At 34.6% G+C, this 20,861-nt stretch overlaps 1 protein-coding gene across 1 annotated transcript in view; it reads right to left on the minus strand.

Annotated features, from left to right (window-relative positions):
* LOC311192813 (adhesion G protein-coupled receptor A3-like) overlaps positions 1 to 20,861 on the minus strand; it is a gene marked incomplete at both ends in the record, with an annotated part of 265,676 nt that overhangs the window by 119,061 nt on the left and 125,754 nt on the right. The window contains 4 exons of the mRNA XM_084265407.1: positions 1,334 to 1,495; positions 4,425 to 4,574; positions 5,854 to 6,052; positions 9,402 to 9,566. Of these exons, the coding sequence (XP_084121533.1) occupies positions 1,334 to 1,495; positions 4,425 to 4,574; positions 5,854 to 6,052; positions 9,402 to 9,566 (676 nt within the window). The remainder of the gene's footprint in view (positions 1 to 1,333; positions 1,496 to 4,424; positions 4,575 to 5,853; positions 6,053 to 9,401; positions 9,567 to 20,861) is intronic.

The following is a 20,861-nucleotide window of genomic DNA, read 5'->3' on the forward strand; positions in this document are numbered from 1 at the left end:
CACAGCTTTGTTTATTTACAAATTGCACTGAACAGTAAGCCAATTCTCCTACAGAAAACTATCAAAAGCAAAAAGATAAAGCATGGAAAAAAGGTTAGTGACACAGATACACATTTCACTACATAGAATTACTGTTTACAGTAATGTCAACAGCTTCCTGAAGCAGCAACAAGAAAAAAAACAAAATTACCTTTGGCACTTGACATTTAAAGGAAATTTAAGTATAAAGCGACAGAACCCCTCTAGCAGTTACCTTGCAAAATACTTCTAAAAAGCACATTATTTTCTTTATATACTCCTTAGGAATTAAATAAAACAGCCTTCCTTTAGAAAACAGGCCAATATATTTTCGTCTTTGTTGGAAAGACTACTTTCCTGATAGCATACAGTGAATGAACTACAGCTGCTATGGTATTTGGCTCAATCAGCTCAGCCTATATTTCCTTTTTTTGTTTGTTTGTTTGTTTAATACTTTTGCAGTGTATTGCTGTAATCAAAATTAACACTGAACTCACTTTTGTATAGTGTGTTTATGTAAATCAATAGATAATTGAGGAAACAATAAAGGTTGTTTCAAATAAAGCAAGCAAACAAACCAACCCAAGGAGCAATAAAGCTTTAAAATATTTACGTAAAATTCTAAAAGGATACATGTCAAACTGCTGATTTAGATGCACTTCTGCTATTTAGGTACTGAAACTGGCAAAAATACAGCTTATCAGTGTTCAAATGACAACCTCGCAATATCTAAGTGGCAAATTCATGTAGGAGGAAGCCAAAGAATAAGAACAATTATTTCATATTCCTACAGTTTGTTTATAAAAAACCTAAAACTACTGCAAATTAGTAATTTTCATTACACAATACAGCTTTTTGATAATGCTCTAAATGCTTCAAGCAACTGTTGTCTAGAATTCTCTCTGAAAAACACGTTAAAATCTTTGAGCAACAAGGGAACATGTTGTCTTTTACCTTATTAAAGATTCCACTCACTCAACTCGGACATTTAAAAATAACGGCAAGAACAATAGAAACTGAGTGAATAGGAAGAACACTAGAAAGATAGTGTTGTGAACAGCCTATTGTAGGAATAAATACAATAAATCAAAGTCAAGATAAAGCAGTCTTTGATATCATAAGTGATACTTAAAAAATGTTTTGGTCTCGCAATGGAATGCTGAAGGAAAAAACCAAGTATATCTACATAAATCAGTTGTATATTTGGTTTACACACACTCCATTCTCTATAATCTAGTTGATTGTAAAAATATTGAAGAAAAGAATACTTGCAAAATAGAATCTTTCAAAAAGCTTTTGTAATTTTATTAAATACCTTTGATATAACTTGAATATTGCTGGTCAGTATTTGACTTGCAATGTGTTCCACACATCGTACAATCCTGGTGCAGGCTTTGTCTTCCTTTTGAGCCATCCACAACACATGGTCATCAACCAACATTATATTGCTGGCAATTTCAATAAGAGCATCCCCAATCTGGAAAAGAAAAAAAACATGACCCCAAAACAAAAATGGTGTTGTCTGTAAAACTCACAAAAATAGGAAAACAGCACACAGAAATACAACTGATAGCAGGTGCCTTATTTTTCTTGGAAACCATAATTCAATAACAGTTTTGATTCTATTAAGAAAATTAAATAGTCTGGAAAATAAAGACCAAGAAAAGTGCAAATGATTTCAAGGAAAAGGTTTTTTCTGTCACTATTTTAAAGTTTATCTTCAAGATACACCACAAAAATTGAGTCTCTCATTGAGTTAGAAATGGAATCCCAGAATTATCCCCTTTTTTCTTAAACTAATTAAAATTGGTCATGCCCCTCTAAAGAATTGCTTCATGTTTAATCAAAGGGCCTTTGGAGGAAAAAAAAATAAGGTATAACATATTTTAAAGACATTTTTGTTAACAGACACACTGGGTAAATTTAAGAGATAACTCAGGTGCTGATATAAACCTGTATCATCTCATTGACTATCCAGAAAGTGTTGGCTTAGAGTTTTGGATGTCTTAATTCACTCCTGTGGCTAACCCAGTGTGATGAATCTGTTTCACCAAGTGACATTTTGCAGATTTCGGTAAGTTACAACTATGCCTCTCAAATTTTTATTAGTATATTACACTTAGAAAGAATAAATATCACAGTGAATACTTAATTTGAGTGAAATTTCAAAATTAAAATTATCGTTATTTTTGAAGGCAAAGATATGCCAAAGATATACAAGGTTGTCACAAATAAACCTGAATAAAAAGATATATAGGAGAGAAAAAGGACTGAGAGCTAGGTAAAAGTAAAGAGGCTAAAATTCAAAAGGCATAGACATAGATAACTCACTGGCAAGAAAAAAAAGTGGAAAAGATTTAATGAATAATTGAGGTTATGAAACTAGTTCTGTGTTTTCAATTAAATACATAAAGTTTGCATGCATTGCAAGGGCCACAGAAAGGATAAGTCTATACATGAAGTTCTATGTGACTGTTCCTGAAATATCTAACTAATTTTTGAGAACATATTTACTAGATAATTCTAAATGGCTTTTGACAATGTGACAAAGTTATTGATACAATGAAAAATAATAAAACACACTAAGAGATTGAAGGGATATATGAGAAACAATTAAAGCATACACCAATCAGCTAAGCAGAAACTTACTAGGGGCAGAACAGCAGTCTATAAATATACAAAATGAGAGAAAAAAGAAAAGGAAGTAATTTACATTATAATTAAATGCATTAATGAAGAGTAAAAGCACTGTGTTAAAAATACACCTATTTGGGTTAACATATGTACATCTTCCTGGCAAAAGTTATAGTATATTACAAACATATCCCCTGCACAACTGTTGAAGCTTTCTTGTCTGACAGGTAAACCATAAGGTGGGATAAAGTACCACTAACTTGTACAAAACTGAATAATCCTGTGCTGCTGGAAGAGGCACTCCCCAGAAAGGATGTACAGCTAAAATGTTTTTTAAAATATTTTGATAAATCACAGAGAATCAATGTGCATGTATTTTCATTAATTTCTAATGGGTTTATATAGCTGCAGTTTCAGATGCTAGTTAATTCCAAACTAGTAGATCCTTGTTCATACGTTGTCTTGTATAAAAATCAATTCAATCCTATTTATAATTACATGCATGCAGACTCATGTGTAAAAACTACTGACATCTTAACTTCGCATGAATTTTTATACCTTATGAGACCTAAGAAATGTGTATTAGTGAAGAGTTCAATGAATGAGGAAATTAGTGAACTTAAGAGGAAAGAGTACAAATGTCAAAATAGAAGGAGAAAACAGAGACAATTTAGAAGAAATGCTCTAAATTATGAAAACAATAAGGGATTACCAAGTAAGAGATGTACAGATAAATGGTGGAGATGGAGATGCTTTGATACCAAAAACCAGAAAACAAAACCTATTTGAAACATGGAAGAAATCAATTAAGAGATTAGAGATTGTGCTTAGTTTTAATGGATAATGCATCAGCTTCTAGAAAAATAAAGAGGCTTTATGGTAAATCCAACCATTTCTTTTGGATGGTAAAATTTTTTTCAGTTAGAAAGCATTAAGACCTTATCAGGATTTTGAGCTGAAGTACAGTTGTAGCTTTGAAACATGATTCTTGGAGAGTGCTTAATAATACACTGTAAGTCTGGCTTATAGTGATGAAATTCAAGTTGGAGACTTTCTCCTGTTGGCACTAAAACGTTAACTGTTACAATCCCCAGAACCAGAAAAGAATGAATATTGCCAAACCAAAAGAAAACAAATGTTTTAATTATAGCTATCATGTGTCCAAAAATTACAGGTTATGAAATCTTTATGCAAGCAGCTACTCTGAAAATTAACAGTAAAAACTATGGTGAACATTACTGTTCTCTGTAAAAACCTATTTTTCCCATTGGATTTGCATAAGTCTCTGATTACCCTGTAAAAATGCTATACATTATGCTAAAAGTTTCTGTAGGAAGTTGCACTTAAAAACGCTTTTTCCTCTCTTCAAATGAAGTGATACATGCTTTAAAAACAGTGAAAATCTCCTGATGAAATGAAGAAGACAAAGGAAGCATGTGTAACTCCAGTGGCCAAATGGAAAAGCACTTTGAGCTCATTCTAGTATGTTAGACATGGCACAAGTGAAAATGAAAATTGAAGAAGTGCCTTACTGAAAACCAATTTTTATTCCTAAGCAGCAATGCCTTTGTCAGTCAGATGAGATGGCTTATTTGTCCTTTTTGGCATAAAGAAACATACTGCAATATAGGCAGAATATTTGAAATCAGAATACCAGCAATCAATTCTAGAAGCTACTTTTCAGCGTGTGCCTGCATACATTAAGAACAGGGCCATATGTGAAGACTTCACTTTTAAGTGATACTTTTTTTCGCATAGAGAAGATAGCTTACATCTTCAAATTCATCCACGAAGACAATTAACTTTTCCATTATATAAGCCAAATATATTACATCCATTTTATCCGCAAAGTGCGAAGCACCTCTTGTATAGGCCGTCAGCTGGCGGGAGAATTCAAGCACGGTTGTCAAATTGATGTGCATCTGAAAATACATCAGAATTGTTAGGTGTAATAAGTCTGCTAGCTTCATTCTCTTTTAAAGGAGATCACATCCATTAGTAAAATGCTTGCTATAATTTCACATGGCATTATATGCATCAGTAGTACCATGGACATAAATTTCAGGGGTATGTGAATCCATCTTCAGCATTAGGTCTTAGATTTAATTGCTGTTATCTAAAGACACCACCACAACATGCCAACAAATTCTGAAGATTTTTGAGTACTTTATCTAGACTGCAACCAACTGCCTTCATAAAACATTACGCCAAGCTACTATCCTTGCCTTGCCTATATCTTTATAGCAGTATCAGTTACAGTTCATATATACAGCAGTGCATGGTGGGAGAATAAGGGACAACAATAGTAAGTTGAAAGAACAGAAGTTCAGGCTGGTAAGGAAGAAAATGTTCTCCACCACGAGGACAGCCAGGCATTTGAACAGCTTATCCCCAGAGGTTGTGCTGCCTACGTCCTCAGAGGTTCTCAATACCTGAGTCCTGAGAAACTTGCATTGCTTGCAAGAGATCGGAAAGGATTCTAGAGACCTCCCTAATTATTTTATTATTCTATAACTGTGCTGGCACTCCTAATATAATAATTATTTCTATTTAAATATGAATACGTCTGAAAACAAACCGCCTGTGGTGTTATCTAGAATTATGGATTGGGAAGAAATTATCAAGGAACCAGAAAGTTGTAAAAGTTAGTATGGGAATTACAGGTCTATGCCATCCTCCATGTTGTTCCCTGCTATGTTTTTTCTCATGAATTTCTATCCATTTACTTTTTTATGTCATTCTCTCTTTTACTTATCCTTAAGAAACTCTTTAAGAACTTTTTTTGGAAGACATCAAAAAGGCATTCTAAACTAAGCTTCAGTTCTGCAGCTCTTTTAAATATATTATGGAAAACAGCAGTGAGGAAAGGCACTTCAGCTGATAAAACTCTGACACAGGACTTCCAGAGATATTAAAGACAAGGGACAAACTGAAGTGAAGCACCAATAACCCTGCCAACATTATTAATGGTCATCTAAACCATTAATACTTCTAAAGAAAGAAGTATTAAAATAAAGGAAATGAATACTGCACACTTCTTTCTACTAGAACTTTAATTACCAAACACACACATTGTCTTTCAAGTAAAACATTTTGTTAAAGCTCCCGCTATCCCAAACCTGTGGCTGAATAGGTATTTCTTGCAAGCTATTCAGTAAAATTAGTACTAGATAATGGAAGCCACGGATTTCGTAACATTACCTGACTAAAAGCATGAAGAACTTGAGTTACTTCTTGTGAATAAGGACATTCAGAATAGTTTTCTTCATCCCATCGTCCAGTTCGATTACATTTACGCCATGCTTTAGACTCTTCTGCACCATTGTGAAAGGCAATGGAGTTAAAGGAATATTGGAGACAGGGATGGTAAGCAGTTATCCCAGCCAAAGTTTTGGGCCATCTATGAACAATATGGTAATAAAAAATTACAATATGAAACTTCTTACTTAAAGGCAACTTAAAATATAGCAACAATATAGAAAATAAATGAGAAAAAAAGTTATTTTAAATTTCACTTTATTATGCTCTCTAATTAATTACTTTGTTTTCTTGGAAATTGTCAAAATTATACAGGTTTGTGTTTGGCTAGATAGACATAAACTCTGCATTAATTCCAGGAATGTGTTTGGTGTTAAGGAGATGGGGAAAAAAAAAGAATGGCATTTTCCCTACATTCATCTTGACAGACTGCACAAAGCACAGCAGTAATCCCATAAAGCAAAAAACCCCAACCCTATTGCTAAATGCTGTAGAAGGTAAATTCTCAAAATGCACCTCTCAGTCTTTGGTTTACATTTTGACCCAATATTACAAATCCCTGAATGTATCAGAAATCAATAAACAAGATTTCAGCAGAGATTATGGAGAGACTCTCATGGAAGACAAAGGACCTAGCCCTCAAAAATAACTATTTAGGTATACATGATTTATGTAGTGTAATTCCAAAATAGCCTTTGAAAACAAACTATGAATCATGAGCAGAAAGAATTCTTTTGTTTAGCTCATGGGTCTATTATATAATACTTTTTTTTTTACACATCTCCTGCATTCTCTAGAATAGCACAACTGGGATCTATTCCGTTTGGTACCAATTCCATTGTCATTTCCAGGCTAGTATGGAGATAGCAGGATCTGGTAATTGGGAGAAATCAAAGAAAACCAGAAGCTTACCATCAGCAAGTCAGCATTTCTGCAAAGGATATGGTTCTTTAATTGCACTGATGTAATGACTGAACCAAATCAATCATAAAAATATTCTGCCTGACAGTGAAGCCACACCTTGACAATCAAACTTCGCTCAATCAGACATATTATGCCTCTCAGATACACCATGCAGGTCCCATTTGGACACTGTTATGTAATTTTCTGACAGGTTTGGGGCTATGTAAGTTTTGTGTGTTTCAAACAAAGAAAAGGTAACAAGAAAATATTTTTATATGTCATAGCTAACTGTCACTGGAATAATTCATTTTGTAACCTAAAAACAGTTGATGCAAAACAAACCATGCAAGAAGCTTCACAGTAAAAAAAAAAATCAAAATATATTCTGTAGCATGTTCTGCTTTTGTCTCTGGGATGAAATACTATTTTTAGTAAAATGTCTGCATTGATACAACTGGCCCACACTGACTAGAACCTTGCCTGAAAAGTAAAACTGAAATAATTTTGAAACTACTATTAATGACAGGTAGCAGAAGCTGGACTTTATGAATAGGAATGATGGGACATAACATTACCATTAGCATTTCAGACTGACTTTACAGAGAGCTGAAAGTCAAAAAAAAAGAAAAAAAAATAGTGGCATTCATAGGGATAAGTTCTTAGTATGTGGATAAATTCTTAGTATATTAGGACTGTTCCTTCTGACTCATTGTTCCTAAATCTTACTGCCATTGTGCAATTTTAAGTACCACCTAGGCCGATCAACTGAAAGAGCCACACTTCCCTAACAGCTAATGCTTCTTTCCTTTTTTTGCCCAACAAAAGAACTGTTCTTTCTAGTTTTGCTTTTGTGGTTCAACTCTTTCTAAGTACATACATACTATATTAGCAAAACATCAAAGACCTTTGGAAGAAAAATAACTGGTGTGACAATTGCATTTCTGAGGACAAACCTTTGGAACAATTTCAAGTGCTAATGCTGAGTTTGAGTCTGATACATTCTTTATAATTGTAAATTTATTCCCTTGAATGCCAGAAGAACCTATGGACTCAGCATCATTTTGAAATACATTTAAAAAATAAATTTACATGGATTTTGAGAAAGATGATCAATAGGGAGAGAATTGTGCACTTCTTTTGATTTATATAAAATGACAAAAATGCCGCTGGTGTTAGTTTGCGCAGGTTCTGTAGAATCTATATACATTTATTTATGAAGAAAAGGATGTCATTTTATGGCAAGAACACAAACTCCATACAGTTGTAATCTAAAAGATTCAGTATGTGTTATCTGACAGGAAGTATATATATTTTAAAAGATACTATTAAAATACATTTAAACATGCTCACTTTGAGAAAACATAATGGCAGTTTTTGTGATGACAAAATCAATCTATACCTGAGATTGTTAGAGATATTTAATGGATTTTTATTCATATATATAGATTAAATACCTATATAAATATATGTTTAGCAAATGTGGGGTAGTCACTGGAACTGTGGTTAGCACATACTATAATAACCTCATAGCAAAGAGAAAACAGATTATGTGAGTTAGTTCTCCAGTTCTTTCTAATTAATGCCTTTTATTCAAACATAAGAAACAGTAGTAAAAAGGTTTTGAAAACAACTTTAAAGGTAACAAAAATAGTGAGGCTTTAATGTCTGAAGCATTTGCAGAAAGTTCTAGCATTTAAGGGAAGCTTCTTGTCTACTTTTCCTTTCATTAACTATTCAAGCTGAATTATTATTATAATTCACTTGTAATAAATTACCTTGATTTCTCAATGGGAATGCCAATATACATCAGTGTTATTGTCAAGCAGGTAATTATATTTTAAGAGCTTTAAGCATATCATTGAAATATTTTAGAGCAAACTGAAAACAATACCAAATTCCACAGAAGCCTTAATTCTGTCTTCAAATTATGAGGATTAATATGAAATGCCCCCCTTCCCCAAATACATATATATCAAAAGATAAAAGTAGATAAAAGTAAAGGTGAAATGAAAATTGTATGTAGACAACAAAACTCTGCAGACTCAACAATTCACATACCAGGACGGATGTGTTTTCTAATCATATGATATATTGGTGGAACTGTGTGTGTCCTTAAACTCACCTCAAATGATCTATTTGTTTTACTAAGTAGTTTTATTTGCTATTTTGATTCCCTCTGGTAAATATTCTGCCAACTGTTGTATGTTATTTGCTACCTCTAATCTCAGCTGAACAAAACCAGCAGAACTGGAACAGAAGATTTAATCTTTTAATGCTTTAATGCAGTGTTATCGTATTCTGTAACTTAGAAAAGATGAATTTTGAACCCCCTCTCATTTGGCTGTATAGAGACTCCCTATTTCGAAATTTTCCATAATCTTACACTGAGAATTAGAAGACTGACTATCACAAACCAGTGCTGCTCTTGACGCACTAGCTGCCAGTTTCCATAAAAATCACATGGTGCTCCTCCTTCCTAGTATATTACTTAAAAATGACAAGCAAAATAAGTGACATCTTCGTAACAGACACTAAAGTGCCATGTAAGCCTGATACACGAAACGCACTCCAAAACCAGAAAATCCTACCTGAAATCTCCCTTGTTATTAATAACTCTTTCTGCAGGACAGTAGGGTGCAGCTGTTTCAAGTACCACAATTTCTACTTGTTTAGTGCTATTTCCATATGAATTGTTGACTAGACACTCCCAATCTCCAGTTGCATCAATGTCAATGCTGGACAGGATAAGTTCACTGAAAAAAAAAAATTAAAAAAATTGTATATACTTCATTATATAAAGACTGAGTAATTGGTTTTCTGACATTGGCCTATCTTCAGAAATTTTCTATGAAAATATAAAACCAGGTTTTGTTATTTATTATTATAGGGACAGACAGTATGTGACTGGTATCAAGATTTTAGCAGCACCAACGTGGACTGACCACTCAGATCATGACAGGCCATAGCACAGATTACCAGACGTCACAGAAGTGTATCAGTTACATATCAATGGCTGATCTTTCACAAATTACACTTTTTTTTTGTACATAAAAACCCACTTGAAAGTCAGAAATGCATTTCTAGTTGGTAACACAAGCAATTCACAGAGAATGCTTCCCGTCAACTGCAGTTGCAGTTCCTATGGCATTTCAAGTGGAATCTGCTGCTTCTGTGGAAGCATGGGAAGAGTTTTCCACAAGAGCCCTTGAGTTTGGAAGCCATATAAAATTTTCCAGATGAACACCTCATCTCAAAATGAATGTCCTAAAGTAGTAGGGAGAGGAAAAAGTATAGTAATTATCTGAAATATTTATTTTGCTTTACACAAATGTCTCATCTTTGAAAATGCCTTATGGTTTAGACAATTAGAAATTATGTGGGAAGAAATTAAATACTGTTAGAAAGGGGGAGAAGGTATAGCATAAAAAAAGCACAGAAATTAAAAGTTAAGTTGTTTTCAAATCTGTATTTAAAAGAAAGCTTAAAAAATACTTCTTGTGGCCTTTCACACTTCTGCAGAGAGCCTGACATTTTGAAAGATAAACAGAATCTTCTCTAAAAACATCACCCTTTTTCAGTTTAAACCTTTGTACATTATATATCTACTTTTATTAACTTGGCTACAAGAAAAGATCGAATCTAATCTTGTGTATAAACTACTTCTGATACACATGAAAGGAGACCACAATCAAGACAGGAAGTGATTAGACAGCTTTGTATGTCATTTTCCCTTTGAAATATGCATACAATGAAGGATGATTTTCTCAAGTACTTACTACAGGACTGTTATCTTGATCCCCAGAAAATAAGTATGGTAAATAGCCTGGTTTAAGTTAAATTGCTTCAGAATTTTTGTGTAGTTTTCTGGATATTCAGCCAAATTTATCATTATACACTAACTTTAAAAATCTTCTACTACTCTTATTTAGCATGACTTTGAGCTCCAAGTACCTTGGAATCCCCTATTTCATTTTTAGAACAGAATCTAACGTGTTTTTATTACAGGAAATATAGAAAACCCATTACTAGCTGTTCTCAGGCAGAGCAGCTGACTGTTTTCAAGTCAAAGGAAGCAATTGTTCTCTTAAGAAGCCTCATATGTGAAATCCCAATAAAAGCAGCCTCTTACCTAACTCTTCATACATCGTTTTACATTCAGGTGGAAATACTGTGAAATTAGCCAGTTGATAATTTCTTTAAAATTAAATCTTCTCTTTCATATGTCAGAACAGTCTCATACAATCTGTTTAGAGGGCTGAGAAAGAGTATATTCCTAGAGCTTATAAAAGCAAACAGTTGTGCTGATGTATTTCCTATAAAATATCTATAATCATTAACAATACAAACTTGATAAAACTGGGAACAATGGTGAGTTTAGATAAATGCAATACTTGAATGTTTTATCATTATTACAGGTAATCAATATGAAGATAAATAAATATGGAGAAAAATTTTCCATTTAAACTAGTGAAATGTGTTCTGATGCAAATATACCTGCCACTAAACAGATTTCTTGTCATTAGATGAAGTTTCTGAGTTTCACAGACAAGTACTTACTGATACACCAATGTTTCTTCTGCTAGAAATGCAATATTTGAACACCACCTGAAGTTCTCTAAAATTATGAGTAAAACCTCACATTCACGGTTCTATTCTTCTGTGGACCTTACTTCAGATGGCGAATCAAAAGAAGCCAGAAAAGGTTTATGCAATATAGAAGCTGTATAATGACTAGAAGATGGAATTGTCTTCTGAATTGCCATCTGGACACTGTAAATGAAGCATTCATTCATATTCCTCCTGGAATATTTTGGGTAGCAAGCCCAATAGTGAAACCCTTCATTTACTTACCATCTGGATATGACAAATGATAAATTGATTTTATACCCCTGGAGAATTTGGGGGACCAGATTACAAAACAACAAAACAAAACAACACAAAACCCAAAAAACAAACAAAAAAAAATATTCCAGAAAGAGCAGACAACTTGATCCTTTAACATCATCTCTACTTACAGTCCTTGGCAACTTCACAGTTCTAGCAGACCAAAAGGAAAGAGGGTGGACCCCTAAAGAATTGTAAACCTCTTCATAAAAATTTTTAGTAGGTCAGTTACGTATTTTAACTCCTGGCACTGTGTGTCTTGAGGTGTGTACCCTCTACATCCTCTCTATTGAGTAGAGGAACACTTAGTCCTGAGATCTGAAATACAGGTCCAAACAAGTGAGGAGTGGAATCTATGGAGGCCTGTTACTAGCGGTGTTCCCCAGGGCTCAGTGTGTGTTGGGTCCAGTCCTGTTTAATATCTTCATCAACGACCTTGATGAGGGAATAGCATCCAGCAAGTCCGCCGATGATACAAAGCTGGGAGGAGTGGCTGACACGCAGGAACACTGCGCTGCCATCCAGAGAGAGCTGGACAGGCTGGAGAGCTGGGCAGGGAGAAACCAGATGAAGTTCAACAAAAGCAAGTGTAAAGTCTTGCACCTGGGAAGCAATAACCGTTTGTATCAGTACAGGCTGGGGGTTGATCTGCTGGAGAAGAGCTCAGTGGAGAAGGACCTGGGGGTCCTGGTAGATGACAGGTTGGCCATCAGCCAGCAGTGTGCCCTGGTGGCTAAGAGAGCCAATGGGATCCTGGGGTGCATCTGGTCAGGCCCCACCTGGAATATTGTGTCCAGTTCTGGGCTCCTTCGTATAAAAAGGACAGGGATCTCCTGGAGAGAGTCCAGAGAAGGGCGTTGAAGATGATTAAGGGCCTGGAGCATCTCCCCTATGAGGAAAGGCTGAGTGAGCTGGGACTGTTCAGTCTTGAGAAGAGAAGACTAAGGGGGGACCTAATTAAAGTTTATAATTATCTTAAGCAGGGGATGCAGGGGGAATCAGCCAGACCCTTTTCAGTGGTCTGTGGGGACAGGACAAGGGGCAATGGCTGCAAGTTGGAGCACAGGAAGATGCGCACCAACATGCGGAAGAACTTTTTCACAGTGAGGGTGACAGAGCCCTGGGACAGGCTGCCCAGGGAGGTGGTGGAGTCTCCTTCTCTGGAGATATTCAAGACCCGTCTTGACGCCTATCTGTGCAATATGAGCTGGGGAGCTGCTTTGGCAGGGGGGTTGGACCCAATGATCTCTGGAGGTCCCTTCCAACCCCTACAATTCTATGATTCTATGATTCTCTGATTCTATCCTCTTTGAGCTACCAGACCTCCTGCAACAGTTTCTCCACATCCAAGATGAGGGAGGAAGAAAGACTTTCTTCATATTGCCAGAGTCAACCAACCACTTCATCCACCAGTTAGATATTTACAAGGCGGTGTCAAGGCAAACTGGATATGCTATCTGATGAGAACAAAAGGATGACTAGCAAGGCCTAGTGGCCTTCTCAGTAGAAACATTGAAAGAAAGAGAATTACCATGTTTCTTCTTTGTACTGGGAAATATCATTCATGGTAGGATTTCTTTTTCAAATATGATCACTGACATATTGAAAAATTAATTAAAATGTAGAGCTGATGCAATTGCAAGAAAAAGTTGTAATATTCAATGGAAGCCTGTGGCATTGGTTATTATAAAGAGAAGAACCATGATGCAGGCGGAAGGCATCCTCATGTAATCAAGTAACCTGTGACAACAAATTTCTATTTGAGGCATAGTTTTGCTTTGCTACAGCTATGCATAACTAATTAGACAATCAGAAGTAGGTCTCATTATGCAAAGTTACTCAACCATGTCCTGAAGTAATACCTTAGTGACATTTGCTGTATGCCCCAGCAGTCATTTACATGCCAGGAAAGAGAGTAACCAACACAGAAGAGACTGACACCGTATTTTGATCATCTTTCCACAAGAAAGGCTTTACAGGCTGACTTGAGTTCCTGTAAGACTTGGAAGAACCAATTGATTTTCCTGGAGAAAAATAGAAATTAATTATATAAAATGAGTTAATATTTAGGTTTTCTCATATTCTTCTCCAGACAGATAAATAGCAAAAGCTTTTCTACAGCTCAGGCAGAAGACCTGCATAACCTGCCTCCTACCCATACCATCTTAAATTATTAATACCAACACAGAATTTTAAAAATGAGTGTTGGTCTCCAGAGTACACTGCTGCTTGGAATACAGCCTTTCACAGGGGATATAAGGTTCAAACATGGAAAATTAAGAGAGAATGTGTAAATCTAGGCACTTTAAGTGAACTTAAATTGCTAGTCTGATCTCTCTGACAAAATTGCTTATTTATCCATGAAAGAAACAGCTTTAGAAGGCTGATGGCCTTTAAATAAAGCTTGTGTCCAGGCAACAGGAAGAGAAAAGGAAGATTAAAGTTGGTACTCATTTTATGCTAGATGTCTAGCAAATATTTTCAGGTGTAATCAATTTGTCATACGCATAGGAATTTCAATATGCATTATATAGTTTCTTCTGATGGAATATAAAAACAAAGCATAACTTACCTTTTAATAGTCTGTTGCTACCCAAGAAACCTAACATACTATAATGTACTTTTTCTATAATTTATCTAACAGCTAATTTGTTCACATCAGTATGCTAGGACTATGTCAACAGCTGGATTTGACTTCAGAGATGTCAGTGAAGAGGAGTTGATTTTAACGACAATACAGCAACAGAAACACCCTCTCCCCAAAAAACCCAACAGAAAACCTCTACTTCCAAAATGTGAAAAAAGACTCGTATGTTAGGTAGTAAACTGTCTCACTTTATTTTCCTGTGTAATGCTCAAATTACTTTGACTGAAATGCCTAAGTTCAAAAATGTTGTCATGGACTAATATTACTCAGTTGTTATATAAATATTTGCATAATTGCGAGATTTTTTTTTATAAGTGGATGTTAAAGAACCTTTGACCTACATTTATATGGCATCACTTTGTTTCTTAAAACTGAGAAAACAAATTCTATCAAGAATGACTAAATCAAATCATCTTCAGAGTGTCAGAAATATAAATAGCTCTACATCATAGCCCAACAGGTTTCATTTTTTGCATGATATTTGCCTCTCCTATTAAGCTTGTCAGGTAGAGGCAGACTACCAGCTACTGTGCTGCATCGGAGGGTGTACATCAAGTTGTTTACATTTATTTTCCTACTCCCACAGTCCTAGAGTCAATACATGCCAGTCTAACTAGCTGAGAATTTAAAGTGGGGAGGGAAAAAAAAAAAGGTTATCAGAAGCTCTAGGGCACTCAAACTTTCTCTTGCTGGAGAAACCTTCAGACAGCTGGCAGGTCAGTGATGGCACATACATAAAGCTATCTGAAGAAAGTACTCCTGGGCCAGGGTTTATTTAAAGTACATCATGAATCAGTTGTCTATCATCGAGCTGCTTCATCAGTTGGTGAAAGGTTTGGGGATGCTAAAATATGTTTGCTGTTATTAATTTTGTCCTACCAGAAAACTGCTTGACTGCAGCATGTCTTCAACTTCAGTCTTCTGGGGAAATGGTGCTACACCTGCTGTATGCCTTTCATCTGCCCTTAAGCAGTCTGTATGCTGCAATCCTATATCCAGAGGAAGCTTTATTTCATTAGCATAAGTCCTGTGACCTGTATGCAGGTTCTTAAGCAAAAATAATGCTACAAAAAATCAGTACTATTGCCAAAATGGCATTAAAAGCTTTTAAAGTAAAATAATTCCCAGATGAATCAGAAGTGTTAACTGACAACAATTCTTGGTTATTTGATTACATGCCAACAACAAACACCCCCCCAACAAGAACCCCACAATCCCCGCCCATTCCCCCCCCCGAAAAATATACAAAAGAAAATGAACTAAAAAAAATTACTTTAATTTTACAATTTCAAATTACTTGTCAAATGCACACTATTTTGAAAGAATTTCCCATTTTCTCTAGTTAGGGATTATGTTAGAAATTAATTAATTCTTTATGGTTAATTATATATTAGGACAATAACACTGACCTGGTTTATTTGTTGACCTGCAAGGAATTTTAGATGATCTAAGAAGAAAGTAAACCAGCAGAATTCTACATTAAAAAATCAGGAATAATCTCTATTCTTTCTACAGCATACACTGTATCTCCATCAGCATAAACTTTATTTTACAATGGCCAGGATTCATTCAATCAAAATACTATAAACAATTGAAAATATAGTTCTTTTATTCTCAAGGGAGAAAGAAGGGGAAGGGCTGGGACCTATTTTCATGGAATTCCAGTGTGCTACTGCAGTAAAAAAGCTTTCAGTAAGTCTGTAAGGAACATGTTCTACAGCATGTTCTCTACATTGAATAGATTGAAATATATAGAAAGTAAAAAGTAGGTATTTCTTTTTGTATTTCAACCATGTTTTAATTTCAGGAAATGGTTTGTTTCACCAGTAGCTAAGGTGATTGACTTGGTAGGAGGAGTATATCAAAGTCTGGACATAAGTCAGAATAACTCTGACAATCACAGATGATGCACAGGTTTACAAACTACTGTCTGGGCTGAGAGACTATGTAGAATTATGTATTACACTGGTGTTGACATGAAAAGTTTTTAAAGAAAGGCAGTCCATTCCAAACTACTGTTACAGAGCAGCATCTCTTCAGCTGTATAGCTGCAGCTGTTTGAAGGGCCACATTAATTTTGGTCTTCATTGATTCACTCTTGTGGAGTTAAAATTTAGTGCAAGGCATCCTGCTAACCTGGTCTAAGCATCACTACAATGGTACTCCTAGAGTTCTTCAAGAACTCCATAGATATTTTTTATAGTTCTAAAGTACTATTTTTCTAGAGGTTTTCTTACTCTACCAGCCCAAAATACTTACAGATATTTTCACAGAAAATATCTATTTCTCAATCACATTTCAATAAGCAGTTACTCAAACTAAGCCTACAGTTCTTCTCTCACAGCACAATTCTTACTTAATTACCTATTCCTTTAATGGTACATAGTATTGTGGTTGCTGCTTTAGCTTTTCATAGTATTGGTATGCTTTTTCACAGGTTATATTTTTAAATATTCACAAAACCGATTAGTAATAAAATTGTCATTGGGGTTTATTCAGATAATTTGAAGATTTTAAGAGTAAAGGCTTAAGTCTAATTAATCTTTCAAATTAATTCACTTGAAAGTTCTCCTGCTCAGGTAATCAAACCTTTAGCCTATGCATTTCATAATATTCTCCAATAGTGTTAAATATTATCTTCCTGTCTGATATATGAGAAAGTTGATTGTAAAGGTACATCTGTTACTGCTCCTTTGCTGCCTACAGTCCCTGAAATAGGCTATAGACCACTGACTTCAGGTTTCAAAACAGCACAGAAACATTGATGTACAATTTAAATTGTTATTTAGTTTCATTTCTTTCCTAACTACTTAACAACTAAGGGTCAAGCAGAATCAATTAGGTGAACCAACAAAATATCAATACTAAACAATTTCTGCTGATTTCCCTGGGCTTCTCAGTAAGACCCTCAGCTGCTCATCTCTAAATGTTCAGGACAGCAGAACACAAAGCATGAGTGAAATATCTGCATTTCTGAATCAGATACTTTGTATTTGTTAAGACACTTATTTTTTTTCAATCTTGTGCAGAGTGAATCACCAATATTTTTCCATGATTTGACATATATCTGAACTTCCAATTGTGTACCCAACCTTATCAGTAATATACCATTTTCAGATTGTTCTCAACCTAGTCTCAGTTCAAATCACTACCACTTCCTTCATATCTTTTCCAGAGGTATTCCTGCCACAGACTTAGAAAGTTTAGGGGCCACTTGGATTCTTTCCAAAAAAAAATAGGCATAAAATTTCTGCCTTCCTCCCAGAATTTCTGGAAGTTTTGTTCTTTCTTATATAAGAAACCTATACCTTAAACTTATCATGAAACTACCTTTTCTACTTGTACCCATATTAATTTCTCTCTGAAATCATATCTTAAACTATCCATATTCTTTCATTTCCAAATGATTCATTCAGAGATGTACTGATAATTTCAAGCACTTAAAAATTATTAATTGGATTAAAATCTGCCTTTCAATTACAGAAATGACTACTGTAATTCTAAATCCACATTGCATTCCTTTTTATTTTTCTTCCCATTTCTTCACTATTACAGAAATAGTGGATCAGATGGAAGTTCTGGAGATTTGCACATAATCATATACCTCTATAAGCAGCCTTCAGAAATGAATGTACACATTTTAAGTATAAATTTTAAAATCCATGTTCTTACTATTGTCCCTATTCTTGTTACACCTTACTGATCAGCTGTAGTTCTATAATTGCCTTATCTCAAACATTATTTATTTCATCAGTTACTTTTGACAATCCAATATAGGCAACAACTGCTGTTAAAATGTAAGGGATCACTAAATGCTTTAAGAAAACCAAACAGATTAAGTTTACTTTAAAAAAAACCCCAAGCAAACACATTTGGAAGCCATATTTAAAGAATGAAATTCTTATGACAGAATTTCAGAGAAAAATGCTATTTGTGAGGCAATCACAGTTGAGACCCAATACTCTGTATTTCCAATGGCAAATCTATCTACATTGTATCTGAAAAACACATCTGATACTAACACCTGCTATTCTAGGTTTAGTTAACAGCATGCAAGTTGTAACAGCCCTTTTTATGGGTTCTTAAACTTTCTTCACAGTCTAATGTTTACAGAAAGAGCACTTGTGAACTGTAATGGTCCCAAAGCAGCCATTCCAGCTGTCAGAGGCATAAGCACTGTTAAACACTCTGCACAAGTATTTACAGAATAGGACTAAAAAGACTTTAAAATTGTTATTATAGTCGATGCTGTAAATAAGAAACTTCCTGAAAATTGAAGTCTCCTACAATCTGCCTTCTACGTGGCTTCAGAGATATGGATTGTTTCATTGCCACTTACTGCAAACAAACCGATAATCTAATATTCCAGGTTTAGGAAATTATGCTGTCTTCGTGGAAACACAAATCACAATTTTTGCTAGATCCATTCACAGATGATAGGAAATTAGTTCCACATCACATTTACATTTTCATATATGCCTCTGACATTTATACATAGGCATAATGACAGAAAATTCAACATGAGCAAAATCAAATATTATTATCATTGGCAAGAAAGGGTAGCTGTGAGCTAGCAGCAGAATTGAAAACACCTTCGCAAGATCTCCTGTAAGGGAATACTCTTTGCCAAGAAAAATGTCACAGGCTGGAATACCGTTCAAAACTTTAGTTTAATTATTGTAACAAAAACATTTATTTTAGTTTATTCTGCTTTATCATAGGAGACAAAAATACACATTTGGATATTTTATCCTTCTACTGTGGCAGTTAATAAAACGGAAGGGTTTAGTATGATATTTTTGTTGTAAATACAGGTCCAGAAATATCTGGAACTACCCAATAAAATAACCATCTAAAAATGTTTAAATAAGCAGCTTTTGGAGCAGGACTTCACCTCTTTGTTCAGAACTAGCTTCAGAGATCTTAAAATTGCTAAGTGGCACAAGCCAAAGCCTGTCCTTTAGTATAATCATAGAAAGCCACAGAGAGTGGACATTTGCTGTAAAGACTAGGTAGAGGAAGGCAAAATATGACACTGTATGAAAGGATTTTAAATTACCTTTATTTTTACTCAAAACCACATGCTTAATGTATGGTAACTTCAGGGAGTTGTAGTCTTTCTGATTTTCACATTGCGTCATACATCTGTGATTTAGCTTTAAGAACTATCACAAATTAGCGCGCAATGGCATGTAGGAAGCATTTTAATTTTAACATATTGCAATATGTAATAAGCATGCTATTACATATTATTTTAACATGTAATACAGAGTTAATAGTATATATGGTCATGATGATGGGATTGAAATTAGAAAAAATTGAAGAGAGGTTTTACAATCATAAATTGACCAAGGTTTTCTCATTTTCAATGTGATGAGACAATACATCTCTAATTTATATTAAAAAATTATTTTCTTAAAGTAGGTATGCCTTGATCAAGGCAGAGTTGATTCCTTGAATATTAGCATTTTTGACTTGATAAAGACCATGCTGTCTAGCAAATGCAGTGTTGACTGCCTACTATGTTATGAAGTCAAAAATATAGCCCAAATAAATGATCAATTAAAAAGAATTAAAGCTTTAAAAAGCTACTTCAAGATTGTTAGGTGGTTTCTTTAACTTCATTTTGAGTCTGTCAAAGTATTTTTCCAGTTTAGAACAGCAAAAATTATGATATGCTTATAGAACATTCTGAATACCTGGTGTTCCAATGCATACTGCAATATGGGCATCAACATCACCTATTTAATGGCACAGTATACAAGGCAGATGTCAGATCAACCATCCTTATTAAAGTATTGCTATTGTGGACAATGATTTTTATTTTCTAGTCTAGAAAAAAATTGATCTAATCAAACTATTTCTAAACTAGCTTTTTAAAAAAGGATAGCTATTTTGAAGATCTTAACATTTTTAGACAAATTATTCCAGTTTATTACTACGCTTTACAAACTGCTTAGTACAAAATATAAATCAATTGAAAAAATATAATTAAATTAACAGCATATCTTTTAATTTTGATATCGTGGAAATAAGAACATGCTTTAATTTAAGTGTCTTGGCATTAATAGAATAGCTCATGCACTGGGTATTATCATACTAATTGGTCTAATAGTCTTTTTCATTATCCTCTACTGCCATATGCATTGGTATTAGAAGACAGCCAGTAGCTGTGAGAATAGGTAAGAACTATGCCTCTAGATCTATAGGACTCCAAAGGGGTCAAATAATCACTGAGTAGATGAAATTAAAATCAATAAAGACAAAAGGCCTCAGTGGAGAAGAATTCATTTTACTCCCTTCATAACTTACATTTGATAGTTCAAGATTATATTAATAGAAACTGGTTGAGTGAAAAGATATTAATGATGATCCAGAGCTAATCAGCATAGCTATTTTCACTCCATCTTCTATGGAGAGAAAGGCAGAACACAGACAGAAAATCAGACTCTCCTTTTGATCAATGATGGCAATTGTCCCAGGACAAAAGGATGTGTGCAACAGCTTAGCACTTTTA

The sequence above is a fragment of the Gallinula chloropus genome, assembly GCF_964237585.1.
Source record: "Gallinula chloropus genome assembly, chromosome: 5".
Classification (NCBI taxonomy): Eukaryota; Metazoa; Chordata; class Aves; order Gruiformes; family Rallidae; genus Gallinula; species Gallinula chloropus.